A 13,585-nucleotide genomic window follows, 5' to 3' on the forward strand; every position below is an offset into this window, starting at 1 on the left:
AGGTATCATAAACTCAGGTCCCACAGCCGCTGCGTCTGAAAGCGAAGACGGCTGCAGGCTATAAAAGGCTCAGGGGAGCGGGCTCTTCCTCAGGCTGCCTCTGTGTCGGGTGGGTGGTCTAACACACATTCGAAAGGGGAGCAAGATGCCTGTTGGCCCCTCTTTAAATGCCAGGATCCAGACAATAGCTCCTTTTCCAGGCTGGAAATACGTTTTCATTAAAATGAAGCAAAGAATCCTTAGCTTATGGGTGACTTTCTTTGTCCACTTTCTTATCTCTGTGATTAGTACTATAATATATATAATAATTATAACACGGAAAGCTTTGTAATGTTTTCCAGGGCGAGGTTTCCTTCCTTATTGGCAAGAAAATGCCATAGAGGGGAACACCTTTTTAATGGTCTTTGGCTGAGATTTGGCACATGGCTGATCTATGGGCGGAAATGTGAAATGGGGATATTATTCTGCCTCACCATGCTAAGGGGGAGATTCAGACTGCTCAGCAAACATGACTCTTGATAATGAAATAAAAAAATCAGTTTCCTCTTTAATATGAATTCCCTGTCTCTCCTCATCCTTTCCACTGAGCTTCCAATCTGTATTCGCATCCAGCTTCCTTCCCTTCTCTACTCTTTCCTAACTACAATCAGTGACTTCCCCAGTTCCTGCTGTCTGTCTCATTTCCCTCAACAGCTCCTTTCCTTTTCCTCTCGCTTCTTGCCCATCCAGCTCCAGCTCTCTCCTCCCTCCCTTCTCCGCCGCTCCACAGCCCCGGAGGAGATCAAAGAGCGATAGTGTGGCTGCAGCCCAGCCGGGAGAAGTTTCCAGCTCCCCCTCCTGGCTGGGCTGAGTTGTGGGCTGAGAAACGGAAAGCTGGGCCGGGGCGTCTTGGCTTCTTGGGGGAATTATGAAAGAGGTGTCTGCAGCAGCGTTGCACACAGTAGAAAAATAAAATCCCCTTTGTGCTAGTGAGTGTGGTGTCTTTCAACTTGGGTCTCTGCCACTCATTCTGCCAAGCCATTGTTTACCCTGGGGTTTGGTAGAGTAGGAGCCTCGCGGGTGGGAGCGGAGGCGACCCTGGGAGCGCTCCCCTGGGACTGAATTGACCCTAGAATCGGTGGAGAGAGAAGTCGTCCTCAGGGAGGGGGGGCCCAGAGCAAAGGAGGGGGGACTGCAGCTGGCCAATCAGGAGGCTAGGCCGAGCCAGGCTTCCCCTCGGCGCTGCCGAGCGGCGCGCAGAGGAAAGTCGGGAGCCGCGGTGGCTGGCCCGGGCGAGCGGTGGCGGCGGCGGCGGCGGCGGTGGGACTCGGGCGCGGCGCCGCAAGCTCGGAGCGGCCCCCGGGGCATGGCCGGCGCGCTGCCCCCAAGCCGCGGGCAGAGCAGTCCCGGAGGAAGCTGCGTCCAGACAAAAGCTGCCGCATCTCTGCCTGCCTAGCTCCTGCAGGGATTCGGGTTTGGTGCTTGTCCGCATCCGAGCCTCGGTTCCAAACTTTTTGCTAGTTGCAAGAGATTTCAAGTGTCTAATGAGTTGCTCTGAGAGGAACCCCGCTGCCTGTTGTTGAGGAGGGCTAAGCGCAGAGCTCAGGCGCTCGGAAAAAAAGCAAGAAAAGAAAATGATTTCCTGGGACATGGTCCACACAGTATTCCTGTTTGCTCTTCTTTATTCTTCCCTAGCTCAAGATGCAAGCTCCCAGTCCGAGATCAGGGCTGAGGAAATTCCCGAGGGGGCCTCCACCTTGGCTTTTGTGTTTGATGTGACTGGTTCCATGTATGATGATTTAGTTCAGGTTATCGAAGGGGCTTCCAAAATTTTGGAGACGTCTTTGAAAAGACCTAAGAGACCTCTTTTCAACTTTGCCTTGGTGCCTTTCCATGATCCAGGTAAGGGAAATATTTATTCTTTGTGTTTGTTATTTCTTATGATTACATTATTTCTTATGCTATGAAATTGTGTCAGTGTCAGGAAGTTTCTAAGCCTTTTTTTTTTTTTTTTTTTTTTTTTTTATGTGTAGCTGAATACAGTGTAACAAAGAATTGCTCGCTGGCATCTAGGTTTGTGATTCCAGCTCCAATCTCAGCCATGGAGCAGATAGCTTCTTTGGGGTGCTTATGCAGTGGTCCCCAAACCTGGAAATGGGAAATTATGAAAACAGGAACCAGAGCAAAGACATCAAAATCAGAGTTACTTGACTTTTTAAAAAATTTTAGAGCTACAGAAAGTTTAATTATGAAGGCAGATTGGGACATGGGTCTTCATGTACTTTTAAGAGCTAACATCCGGATTGAGAGCATACTCAGGATGACTCTCACATAAGGGGAAAAAACCCGTTGTGTGAAACACAAGGAAGCTTGTAAGTAATAACTACTATTGCAACTGAAGAGATGAAAATGAGAGAGAAGCCATTCATTTCTTAGCTGGATCTATTCATTTTTGCACCAGGTCATTGTTAGATTCACAGATGGTTATAAACATTATGTCCATGTCTCATCCAGTAGAAATGCATCTAATTTGGTGTGTCGGTGCTCTTTAGAGGTAGTTGAAGCAAAATAATTTTATTTTTTGCCCTAAAGCCATGGTTTTCAGCTGCTCTCTGTAATATGATCCTATTTACTTTTTTCAGTTTCTCTTTAAAGTGGCACCTTTCTGTGAGGATCCTAGCAGCCCTCATTGTCATTGCTGTGGGTAGCATTGCAGGGGGAGCCCTGGGGCTTGCAATCTGACATCCACCTGAGTTTCATTAGCACAAGTCGCTGCCCAGTTGAAGAAAAAATAAAGCGGTGGTTCTTAAAAGTCCTCCCCCACTTTTTAATTTAAATTCTCTGCCTTCACTAGAAGACCTTGACACAACCTCATCACAATGAGAGCTTGATATTTAGAATCTCAGATTCTTTCCTGGTGCATTTGACAAATGTATATGAGTTCGAATTCATTCTAGATATTAAATATGGCAGGTTTCAGCTGTTTTTTAAAAAATGGCATGGAGAGAAATTTAGACGGAAATAGAACTTTCTGGGATTGTTTGTTCTTCAAATGATGAAAATAATAACCTCTCCTACTGTTTTGGGATATGCATATAAATAGTAATTTCTACATTGACCAAACATGAAATGGTCTGTATATCTGAATAAAGAATTGAATGATCATTTGCTGTGTTTACTATCTTAGTAAGACACTTCATGTGTTATAATGTTTCAATTTATTAAATGTCACAATGCCAATTGTGATGCAGTGCACGACTTTTGTTTTTTTGGAATACACTAAATGTTTCTTCTATAGGGATGAATCTGAAGTTGGCTAAAAAATAAAGTGAAAATTATTTTCTCTAATTAACACCACGATTTCCTTTTTTTCAAAAAACTTATGAAATGATGTTGTTGCAAACAGAACACAAAAATCGCCTCAAGTCATAAATGGAAATGATCATCATGATATTTTGATGTGATATGAAAAATTATTGGAATAAATCATATTGTGGTGTGCCGCCTTCCCATTGTTGCCAAATGGGAAAGTGTGTTGTCGTTGACTTTCCTATGTTTAGCAATCGTGATTCAAAGGGAGGGAAAGTTGGCATGCTAATAACAGATGACTAATAAATTAAAGCTCTTATGAATTAAATAATATGAGAAAATGATTAATTTAAATTGGTTCCATAAAACTAGTTGTATGTATAATTCAGCAAAACTGTTCATTCTGTTTGCATTGTGATTCAAAGTAGAGAGAAGTGGCCAAGCGTTTATATTATCTAAGACTATTTAAAGTATGTTTGAAGATAAAGAGGGAAATAGAAGTTAAAACATACTAATAACCTTTAATTTAGTTTACTAATTCACTTTCATGGATTGTAATATTACCTTTGTGTGGCATTTTCTGTGTGTGTGTGTGTGTGTGTGTAATCACTGAGTTGTTGATTCCCTTGTACTTCTGATTGCCAATGAGCATGGAATGACAGAAGGGGCCTTGAATGGGGGATTGGCTGTTTTACTGAGAGACATTAAAAAAGTCAGTTATCTTTTTGAATCTGTCTCCTCTGCTATAAATGAGAGAATTGGATTTGAGCATCCCTAAGGCCACTTCTAACTGTGACATTTTACGACTGTCTGTTTTACATGTGGTTGTTTTTCATGGTCCCTAACACATATTCCTATAGTTGGGTAATACAACCGACATGGAAAGAAAGAATGTGTGAAATTTAATATAATAATTACATTAATAACTTTGACTATTTACAGCTTTTCAAAGCCTTTTGATATCTTCTATTGCATTTAGCTAGATGAAATAATAGATCTAAGATCTGGGATGTAGGTGAAGGCATTTGACAAAAATCTTTAGGCCTTTGCTGATGATTTCTTTGGACCTCTGTATTAGAGTTTGGGGCAAGGTTTGTGTTTGCAGATAAGGATAAAAATTAAAATACGTGGAAAACATGAATATGCAAAAAGAAGACATCTAACAAGTTGACAAGGAGGTGATAAAGTCATTCAGATATTGTGCATGTAGGAATGAATGTTGGAGGACCAACAACATGCCCGTGGTAGGAGCAAGTACCAGAGAGGACCAGAGCCATGGAGAGTGAAGCCAACCTTTTGATGCTAATTATGCTTAAGACGGGTTTTCTACTTCCATAATCACATTTAATGCATTAATTTTTAACAGCTTTATTGCGATATAATTCCCTTACCGTACAATCATTCATTTAAAATGTACAATTCAATAGTTTTTAGTATATTCACAGATAAATGCCACCATCGCCACAATCGATTTTGGAACATTTTCATGCCCTCAAAGAGAAACTGCATGCCTTTTAGTTATCGCTCCCCTACCTGCTCTCATGCTCCTCCCATTCCTAAACAACTACTAATTTACTTTCTGTCTCTATAGATTTTCCTGCTGACTTTCATGTGAATGGAATCACGTAATATGTGGTCTTTTTGGACTAATTTCTTTCACTATAGCATAGTGTTTTCAAGGTTCATCCATACTGTAGCATGTATCAGTACTTTATTCCTTTTTATAGCCAAATAATATTCCATTATATAGATATACCACATTTTGATTATCTGTTAATCCATAATGGATATTTGGGTTGTGTCTACTTTTTGGCTGTTATGAATAACGCTTCCATAAACATTTGTGTACAAGTTTCTGTGTGGACACATGTGATGTGATTTATAATAAGAAGTATATATTTGGTCTTCATCCTTGATTCTGGCATAGAGCTCCTAAAACCTTTGGAATTTCCTAAGGATGAGAGCCATAAAGGTGTCTTTTGTTATGTTAATGATTTGACTTTGGACTCCACCTAAGGATTGGGGCTGGTTGCCAGGAGACCCAATCATGTGATTAGAGGGTGGAACTTTCAGTCTCCCCACCCTCCCACCTCCCACTCCCACCTCTGGGGAGGGGAGAGGGGCTGGAGGTTGAACCTCTTGCCAATGGCCAGTGATTTAATCAGCCATGCCTATGTAAAGAAGCCTCCATAAAAACCCAGAAGGACAAGGCTTGGAGAGCTTCTGGGTTGGTGAGCATGTGGAGATTTGGGGAGAATGGCATGCTCTGGGATAGCTTGGGTGCTCCACACCTCTTGCCCTATGCATCTCTTCCATCTGCCGTTCCTGAGTTATATCCTTTTAGAATAAACTGGTGATCTAATGAGTAAATAGGTTTCCTGACTTTTTTGAGCTGCTCTAGCAAATTATTCAAACCCAAGGAGGAGGTTGTGAGAACCTCTGACTTATAGCCGGTTGGTCAGAAGTACAGGTAACAACCTGGACTTGTGACTGGCGATTGAAGTAAAAGGAGGGGTGTCTGGAGCCAGACGGTCAGAAGCAAGATAACAACAGGGGCTTGCAAGTGGTGTCTGAACTGGGCGAGGAGGGGCAGTCTCCACCTTTAACCTGTGGGATCTGATGTTATCTCTGGGTAGATAGGCATCAGAATTGAGTTGAATTCTCAGACACCCTGCTGGGGTCTGAGAAATGCTTGTTGGAGGGGTGGGGAGCCCCCGCCCCCCATTCCACATTGAAATTGGGTGCTCAGAACACAAAAGAACACATATTTTCATTTCTCTTGAGTATATACCTAGGAGTGGAATAGCTGGGTCATGGTAACTGTTCCGTTGTTTGAGGACGTGCCAGACTGTTTTCCAAAGCAGCTGTACCATTTTACGTTCCCACCAGCAGTATGTGAGGGTTCTGGTTAAGAAGTCAGATCCTCATCAACACTAGTTTATTATTGAACTTGCTGATTCTTACATATTGATTTTTGCCATGCTTTTTACAATACTCAAATGTATTTCTCTCTTCCTCAGGACACAACTTTGTGGAGGGCTGAGGGTTTCCCTTTGACTACAGCTCCTTTTATCACTCAGTTTTCCATTTCTCCTCCTCTCTGGAAGGCAGGTACCAGAGACAGAGGAAAGAGAATGGGGCAGAATGTTTTAATGAGTCACTTTATATAAAGAAAATTCTCTGCTTCTCTTTCACAATTACGTCTCTACTTTTTTCTCGAGCTATCTTATATCAGTCTCATTCATTCATTCATTCGTTCATTCACTCACCTATTATGTTTCAGGCATTGCTTCAGACACTGGGACTACAAAAGGGCATAAAACAGACAAAAGCTCTTGCTCTCGTGGAGCTTACAGTCTACTGAGGGACACAGGTCATAAAGAAAAGAATTAAAATACATGTGCTACGTTTGTTGGTGGTAATTGCTCTGGAGAAAATAAGCAGGAAAAGGGCATGGGGAGTTTGAGGTGGACTGAGAGTGTTGACATTTTAAATATGGTGGTCCAGGAAGCCCGCAGTTGAAAAGGCCACCTTTCAACAAAGACTTGAAGGGGATGAGGGAGGGAGCAGTGAGGATATCTGAGGAAAGACTTTTGCAGGCAGAGTAACAGTAAATGAAATGCTCTTGCACGTGGCAAGAGCATCCTGATGTGTTCAAGGAACTCGGAAAAGACCAGTGTATCTAGAGCATAGTGAGCAATAGGGAGAAGTTAGGAGGTGAGGTCAGAAAGATGATGGGGCCACCTCACAAAAGAGCTTCTCGGCCACTGCGACTTGGCTTTTCTCTAAGTGAGATGGAGAACCATGTTAGGATTTTGAGCAGAGCAGTGACGTGATCTGACTCATGCATCTGTGTAATCATTCTGACTGTTGTTTGAGAATAGTCTAAAGTGGAGCTAGGGCAGAAGCAGAGAGGCTAGGAGACTCCTGCATCATTGAGGCAGAAGAGGATGGTATATCTTGGGTGAAGTTGGTATCTGTGGAAGTTTTGAGAAATAGTTGGATTCTGTGTCTGTTTTAAAGATGAAACCCAAAGGATTTAATGATGGACAGGATGTAATGTGTGAGAAAAAAGACAGAAGACAAGACAGATGCTGAGGACTTGGCTTGAGCGAATAGAAGCATAGCATAGCTGTTTACTGAGATGGAGAAGAATGAGCAAGAAGCAGACTTGAGAAAAAGTGAGAGGATGAGGCTTTTATTTTTGGTTGTGTTTGTTTGAGTTGCCTTTTGGTACCCAAGTGGAAGGTGGTTGGATATAAGAGTTTAGAGGTCAAGAGGAGAGGTCTGGGTCAGAGATATAAATTTCAGATTGCAAGGCATACATACAGATGGTGTTTAGGGCTATGAGGCTAGACGAGACCACTAAGGGACTGATTAAATGGAGAATAGTGAAGGTCTGAGGAGCCAGCCAGCCCTGGGACACTCCAGTGTTCAGCAGAGAAATGAGCATAAACCAGCAAAGGAGCCTGAGAAATTGAAGTCAGAGAGGAAGGAAAAGAGTACATTATTCTAGAAGTCAAGAGAAGAAAGCGTTTCAAGGGAGAAGCACTAATTGGTTAATTACGAGGAGGACTGAGAGTTGGCTAATGAATTTAGCAATGTGGAAGTCATCGGTGACTAAACAAGACTAGTGAAATGATGCAAGTGAAATGCCTGTTTGGAGAGAATTCAAAAGAGAATGGGAGAAAAGGAATTAGAAATCTTTGGAATTATATTGTTGTTTCCAACTACTGGAATGGCTGCTTTGTTCATGAAGCTAAAATTGAAACTAGTTTTGATAAATGATTCAACCAGTATTTTACAAAACGCAAACGCAATGTTAGTAGAAAGAGCATCCAATTTGGAACAGAAGATTTCTGTTCTCTTCCTTACTCTTGTCATTTAAGCAAATCATTTAACCTTGCCAGACTAATGTTTCTCTATCTATAAAACTAGTGCATTGGTAGGTTATTATCAAAGTCCATGATTTTAATAGTCATAATATAGTGAAAGATAAGTGACTGCAAAGAAACTCAAAGTAGCAAAGGCTTGATTCATTCGGAGAAATATCAGCATTACAAGCCTCTGTGCTTAAGAATATCATTGTAATAAAACCTCTGAGCCCTCAGTGATTTTGTATGGTTCTGTAAGATCTACACAGTGTTAAGAACACACTCCGGGACTTCTTCTGTGAAAAGATTCTCTTAGAATATTTTTCTGAGCAGTAGCAAAATCACCTGAAACCATAATGAATAGAAAGATTTTTACAAGGAAAATATTGCACATTCAGACCTTGAAAACCTATACAAGTTTATATGAACTAAACTTCTAATGGAATGTTTTCAGTTTCAATATGTATAGGGAAACGAGCCAAGAAGCTATTAGTGTCCCTTTGTCTCTAGCACATCCTAAAGGAAGAAGAGTTTTCAGGAGGAAAAGGATTGGCCTTTAAGTCCAAGAGAAATCCAACAAAAGGAAATGAACTAAAATGTAAGAGTGAGAGATTTTGACTGGACAATGATAACTTTCTTTCCTAGAATGAGAGAATATTTTAAGCTGAGAGTGGATCCCATGTCACTGGATGTGTTTTGAGGCTATGTAGAGATGTTTTGCTATGCACAATGAAAATTTTCTTCCAAAGTATATGGGCCAATTTTTGATAAATTTGTTAAATGTATTAGGGATGTTTCTATTTAACAGAATCATCTATGACTCCCACAGAATGAATGTTTTTTTTTTTGAGTTGAGGAACAGCCTTCTAATTGATTTTTGGTAAATCTGAATTTGGTTTTGCCTCTGGTCAGACAAACAATAACCATTCTCAATGGTCTTTATAACTCTGCTTACCTTCCCTCCTCTGACTAGACATTAAGCTCCTTGAGCAGGGACGGCTCCATCTGTCTCAGGGCTGGCACACAGTAGACACTCAAGAAATGTTTCATGAATGAGTGAATGCTGGAAGCAAGAACTAATGGTTTCTCTGGGTATTTTAATCTTGCCTTTCATGTCTGTGGTTTTGCTTTTAAAATTATAGCAATCAGAAGAATAAAACTAAACAACATAATAATTTGCTATTAGATCTTTTTGATGCTGTATATCTCCCAACCAAGCTTGAACATGAAATGGAAGGATCATTGTGACCCAGATAATGCTGCATCTTGGGTACTCATTGAGTGTTTGTATAGCAGGTGAATTTGGGGGGATTTCTACGCAGTCTGGAATTGCTCAGCTCCATGCTGTAAGACATTCTGCATATGTTGCAAATTTAACTGAACTGGAATGTCACAACAAATAAATTAATTTCCAGGGAGCTCTGTGCAAACCAGAGATCACATTGTAGATGGTTCTCACAAGCCTACAGGGATTTTCAACCTTGGTTTTTTCTTTTCTGATAAATCCCCGTGAGAATTCTCCATCTCTATGGAGAATAGGAAAAGTTTAAAAATGGACTTATGTTATGTCAAGGGTAAGATGTATTGATATCCACTTTCCCTACTTTTTTGATGTTACCATGGTTAAATAAAATGATATATGTGAAAATTCTTTAAAAATACTATAGAATCAATGGTGTTGCTCTTAGTTATCGAATGACTCACATTTGTCTATAAAGATTGAATAGATACTGGAGAAAAGCCACTTATCAAGAAAAGTAGTAGGGGCCGGCCCCATGGCCAAGTGGTTGAGTTTGCACACTCCGCTTCCGAGGCCCAGGGTTTTGCTGGTTTGGATCCTGGGCGTGGACGTGGCACCACTCATCAGGCCATGCTGAGGTGGCGTCCCACATAGCAGAACCAGAGGGACCTACAACTAGAATATACAACTATGTAGTGGGGGGCTTTGGGAAGAAGAAGAAGAAGAAAAAAGAGAAAAATAGTAGAACGTTTATACAATAAGACTAAAAAATTAAATAGAAAAAATATCTACTTGATGACTTGGCTATTAACCAGCCTACAGGCAAAGGACAGTTCAAACCAGTTCAAATGTAGTCAGATTCTAACACACTCAGTGTTTGTGAAGCACATAGTCTTTGCTACACTGTATCCTTGACCCCTAGTCCACTGCTTCATGATTGGGAAACCAACAAGAGAATTAAAAATCCAAAGATAAGCCATTACATTCATTGATTCACGTATTCACTCACTCATCAGTCAATAACAGACTTCTTACTATTTGTCAAGGACCATGCTAGGTGCTTTTTGATTCAAACATAATGAGGCTTAATTTACAAGAAGTGAACTATCTATGGGGAGAAGGGCAAGAGAAATAGTATTATATACCAGGATACATTTTACAGTGGAAAGAAGCACAGGGAGCTGTGTGAGCCCGGAGCAGTGCCTGTGATCCTAAATTCAAGAGGGTGATGGTTAACAAAGATTTTCTGGAAGAGATGTGGCCTGGACTGAAACCTGAAGAAGGTGCATGAGTAAAAGCAGTTGAATCAAAATATTCAGGAGTTTGGATTTCATCCTGAAAGTTATCAAGAGCCTGGAAGGATTATAAGTGAGGAGTGACATGATTGGATTTTCATTTTAGATCTTTATCTGTTGGATGGGTGGATTGGAGCAAGGCAGTCCTGGGAGCTGAGAGATGAAATCTGAGGCCACCATAGCAATTCAGGGGGAAATATTGAGGTGACTTGGGCATAGGAAGAAGGGTATAGATTTCTGAGCTATTAAGAAAGTCCTTTGGACTGGACTTGGCCCTTAGAACGTAGAAGAAAGGGAAATATGATTGCTTTCTGTAGGTGAAAATATCAAATCAGCCATGCAATGGAAGAGAAAAGATAGATAAAGTTAGCTTTGAGAGATACTGTTACTCTCAGGCCAGGATGATAAGCTCCTTATACATTAACTGGTTCAAATAAAATATCCAAAAGTCTGGGGTGTCAGAAATGAAAAAGAGAGTCACAGAAACAGACTTAGGCATTGTACAACAAGGTTCTTTCTTTTTTTTTTTAGTTATAATTAACATATAACATTATATTAGTTTCATACTCCATTGTCTCTCTCTATATATACATAAACACCACATTTTCTTTATCCATTTATCCATTGATGGAAACTGAAGTAGTTTCCATGTCTTGGCTATTGTAAATAATGCTGCACTGAACATGGGGGTGCGTATATCTTTTTGAGTTAGTGGATTTTTTTTTTTTCAGATAAATACCCAGAAGCAGAATTGCTGGATCATATGGTAGTTCTATTTTTAATTTTTTGAGGAACTTCCATACTGTTTTCCATAGTGCCTGCGCCAATTTACATTCCTACCAACAGTGCACAAGCGTTCCCTTTTCTCCATATCCTCGCCAATACTTATTTTTTGTCTTTTTTATAATTGCCATTCTAACAGGTGTGAGGTGTTATCTTGTTGTGGTTTTGATTTTCACTTCCCTGATGATTAGTGATGTTGAACATGTTTTCATTTACCTGTTGACCATCTGTATATCTTCTTTGGAAAGATGTCTATTCAGATCCTCTGCCCATTTTTTAATTGGATTGTTTGTTTTTCTTGCCAATTTCTATCTAGGATTCAGCGTTAGTTCATTCTACATTTTAATAGACAGTCCACCCATAAGCAGCATTCCAACTGTGGTGATAGACTGTTTATCCTTATAAATATGTAATGATGTCATTACATATTTGGATCGTACTGTTAACTCTCCTTGTTTTGGTTGCGTGCTCACCAAACAGCCTCCTGGTAATTAAACCTCATGTACTTTTCTTATGGGGAGAGAATGCTCTAGTCAGACTGGCCCATACATCAGATTCACCAGACAGTTGTATTCCTCATTGATAACTCATATTTTGGCATACCAGTTTTATACATCAGTCTCTATTGTTTAAAATAGTCTGCCAGTGTCAAGTTAACGTTTCGGAGTTTATAAGTCTAAGAGCCAGACCCTGGCTGATGGTGAATTTATCAAAGTAAATGTCTTCCTGTGTGGATCTGTTTGGGTGGCCTGTCAGTCTCCAGGTATCACCCCTCAGCATTTCTAAGTGTCAGTGTTAGTGTGAATAGTGCCAAGTAGCTGTTCTTTCCACTTGAAACCTATATAGATGATGGCTGAGCCTTTGGAATAAATGAGATCATCCAAGGAAAGTATGTAGACAGAAAAGAAGGGGGACAGGATAGAACCATGGAGAACACAAGTGTGAAGGGCAGTTCATAAAGGATTCTGGAAAGGAGAGTCCGGGTAAATAGGAAGAGAAACAGGAATGAGCAGTGTTTGGATATCTAAAAAGTTGTTTTAAGCAGGAGAAGTTGTCAACTCTGTTCATTTATAAGTTTACTGAAAATAAAGGCTAAAATGGACAGTTTCTTTGGAGTTGTGGAGTCAGGAGGCTGAAATGATGGGTGAGAAAATGGAACTGGAGAACCCAGTGTGTTTCTTTCGTGAAACATAGTATTGTGGTTAAAAGCATAGCCTCTGGAGTCTGATGCCTAGGATAGAAGCCTGCTTCCCCTAGTTACTTGTTGTATGATCTTAACTTCTTTATGCTTCGGTTTGGGTAACTGGGGACTATTTATATACTCTGTAAGGTTGAGGCAAGGATTGAAATAATAGGTGTCCAAAACTTAGCACAATCTCTTGCACACAGTAAATTCTCAATAAACATTAGTTAATGGGACTTAGAGTTGAGAAAGAGCTTTTTTAATTATTATTTTATTGAGGTCATAATAGTTTATAACATTGTGAAATTTCAGTTGTACATTGTTATTTGTCAGTTACCGTATATAAAGAGCATCTTTTTTAAGAAGGGAGGGAGGAGACAATGTTTAAGTACTGCTGGAGAAGAGTCAGTAGAGGAGAAGAGACAGGAAATGCCGAAGGGAGAACATATAACTTATGAAACCAGGTCTTTGAGGAAGCAAGAGGAGATGGGATGCAAACTAGAGGGATTGGCTGTTGGCGGGAGAAGACCTTTGGCTGAGTGTGATAGGAGAGAAGCAGACCATAGACAGGCATGGTCATGGACAAGCTGGTAGGTGAGGATGCAAGATGTTGAGTGATTTCCTGTCTGATGGACTCTTTTTTTCTCAAAGAAACAGAAAGGAGAGTCATTTCATGATAGGAGGGAAGTGGTAGAAGGGTACATAAAGGATTTTAGAAGAATAGTGGAGTTTTGGAGGTAGAAGGTGGCTGTGGACACATAGACTATTTCCCAGAATGAGTTGTGGTTCAGAAGATGAATTTGTAATGCTTGAACACTGCTGAGCTGTGTGATTTTCTCCAGTGGCTCTCAGCAGCCTGGGCATAACTGCTGAGGCTGACCACTGGTTTGGTCCAGGACTAGGATTTTGTTGAGCAGGTGTG

General features: G+C 40.6%; 1 protein-coding gene across 8 annotated transcripts in view; it reads left to right on the forward strand.

Annotated features, from left to right (window-relative positions):
* The first annotated feature begins 1,237 nt into the window (after nt 1-1,237).
* The window catches only part of HMCN1 (hemicentin 1), a 437,461-nt gene continuing 425,113 nt past the window's right edge, over nt 1,238-13,585 (forward strand). For 7 of the 8 annotated variants that reach the window (XR_011439059.1, XR_011439060.1, XR_011439058.1 and 4 more), the window contains exon 1: nt 1,293-1,881. Coding sequence is in view for 2 of the 8 variants with exons in the window: in XM_023640713.2 (XP_023496481.2) it covers nt 1,614-1,881 (268 nt within the window). In the remaining 6 variants the exon portion in view is untranslated. Of the gene's footprint in view, nt 1,882-13,585 lie in introns of all 8 variants that reach the window. The other variant, XM_001491510.6, reaches the window with a different exon arrangement.

The sequence above is a fragment of the Equus caballus genome, chromosome 5, assembly GCF_041296265.1.
Source record: "Equus caballus isolate H_3958 breed thoroughbred chromosome 5, TB-T2T, whole genome shotgun sequence".
NCBI lineage: Eukaryota > Metazoa > Chordata > Mammalia > Perissodactyla > Equidae > Equus > Equus caballus.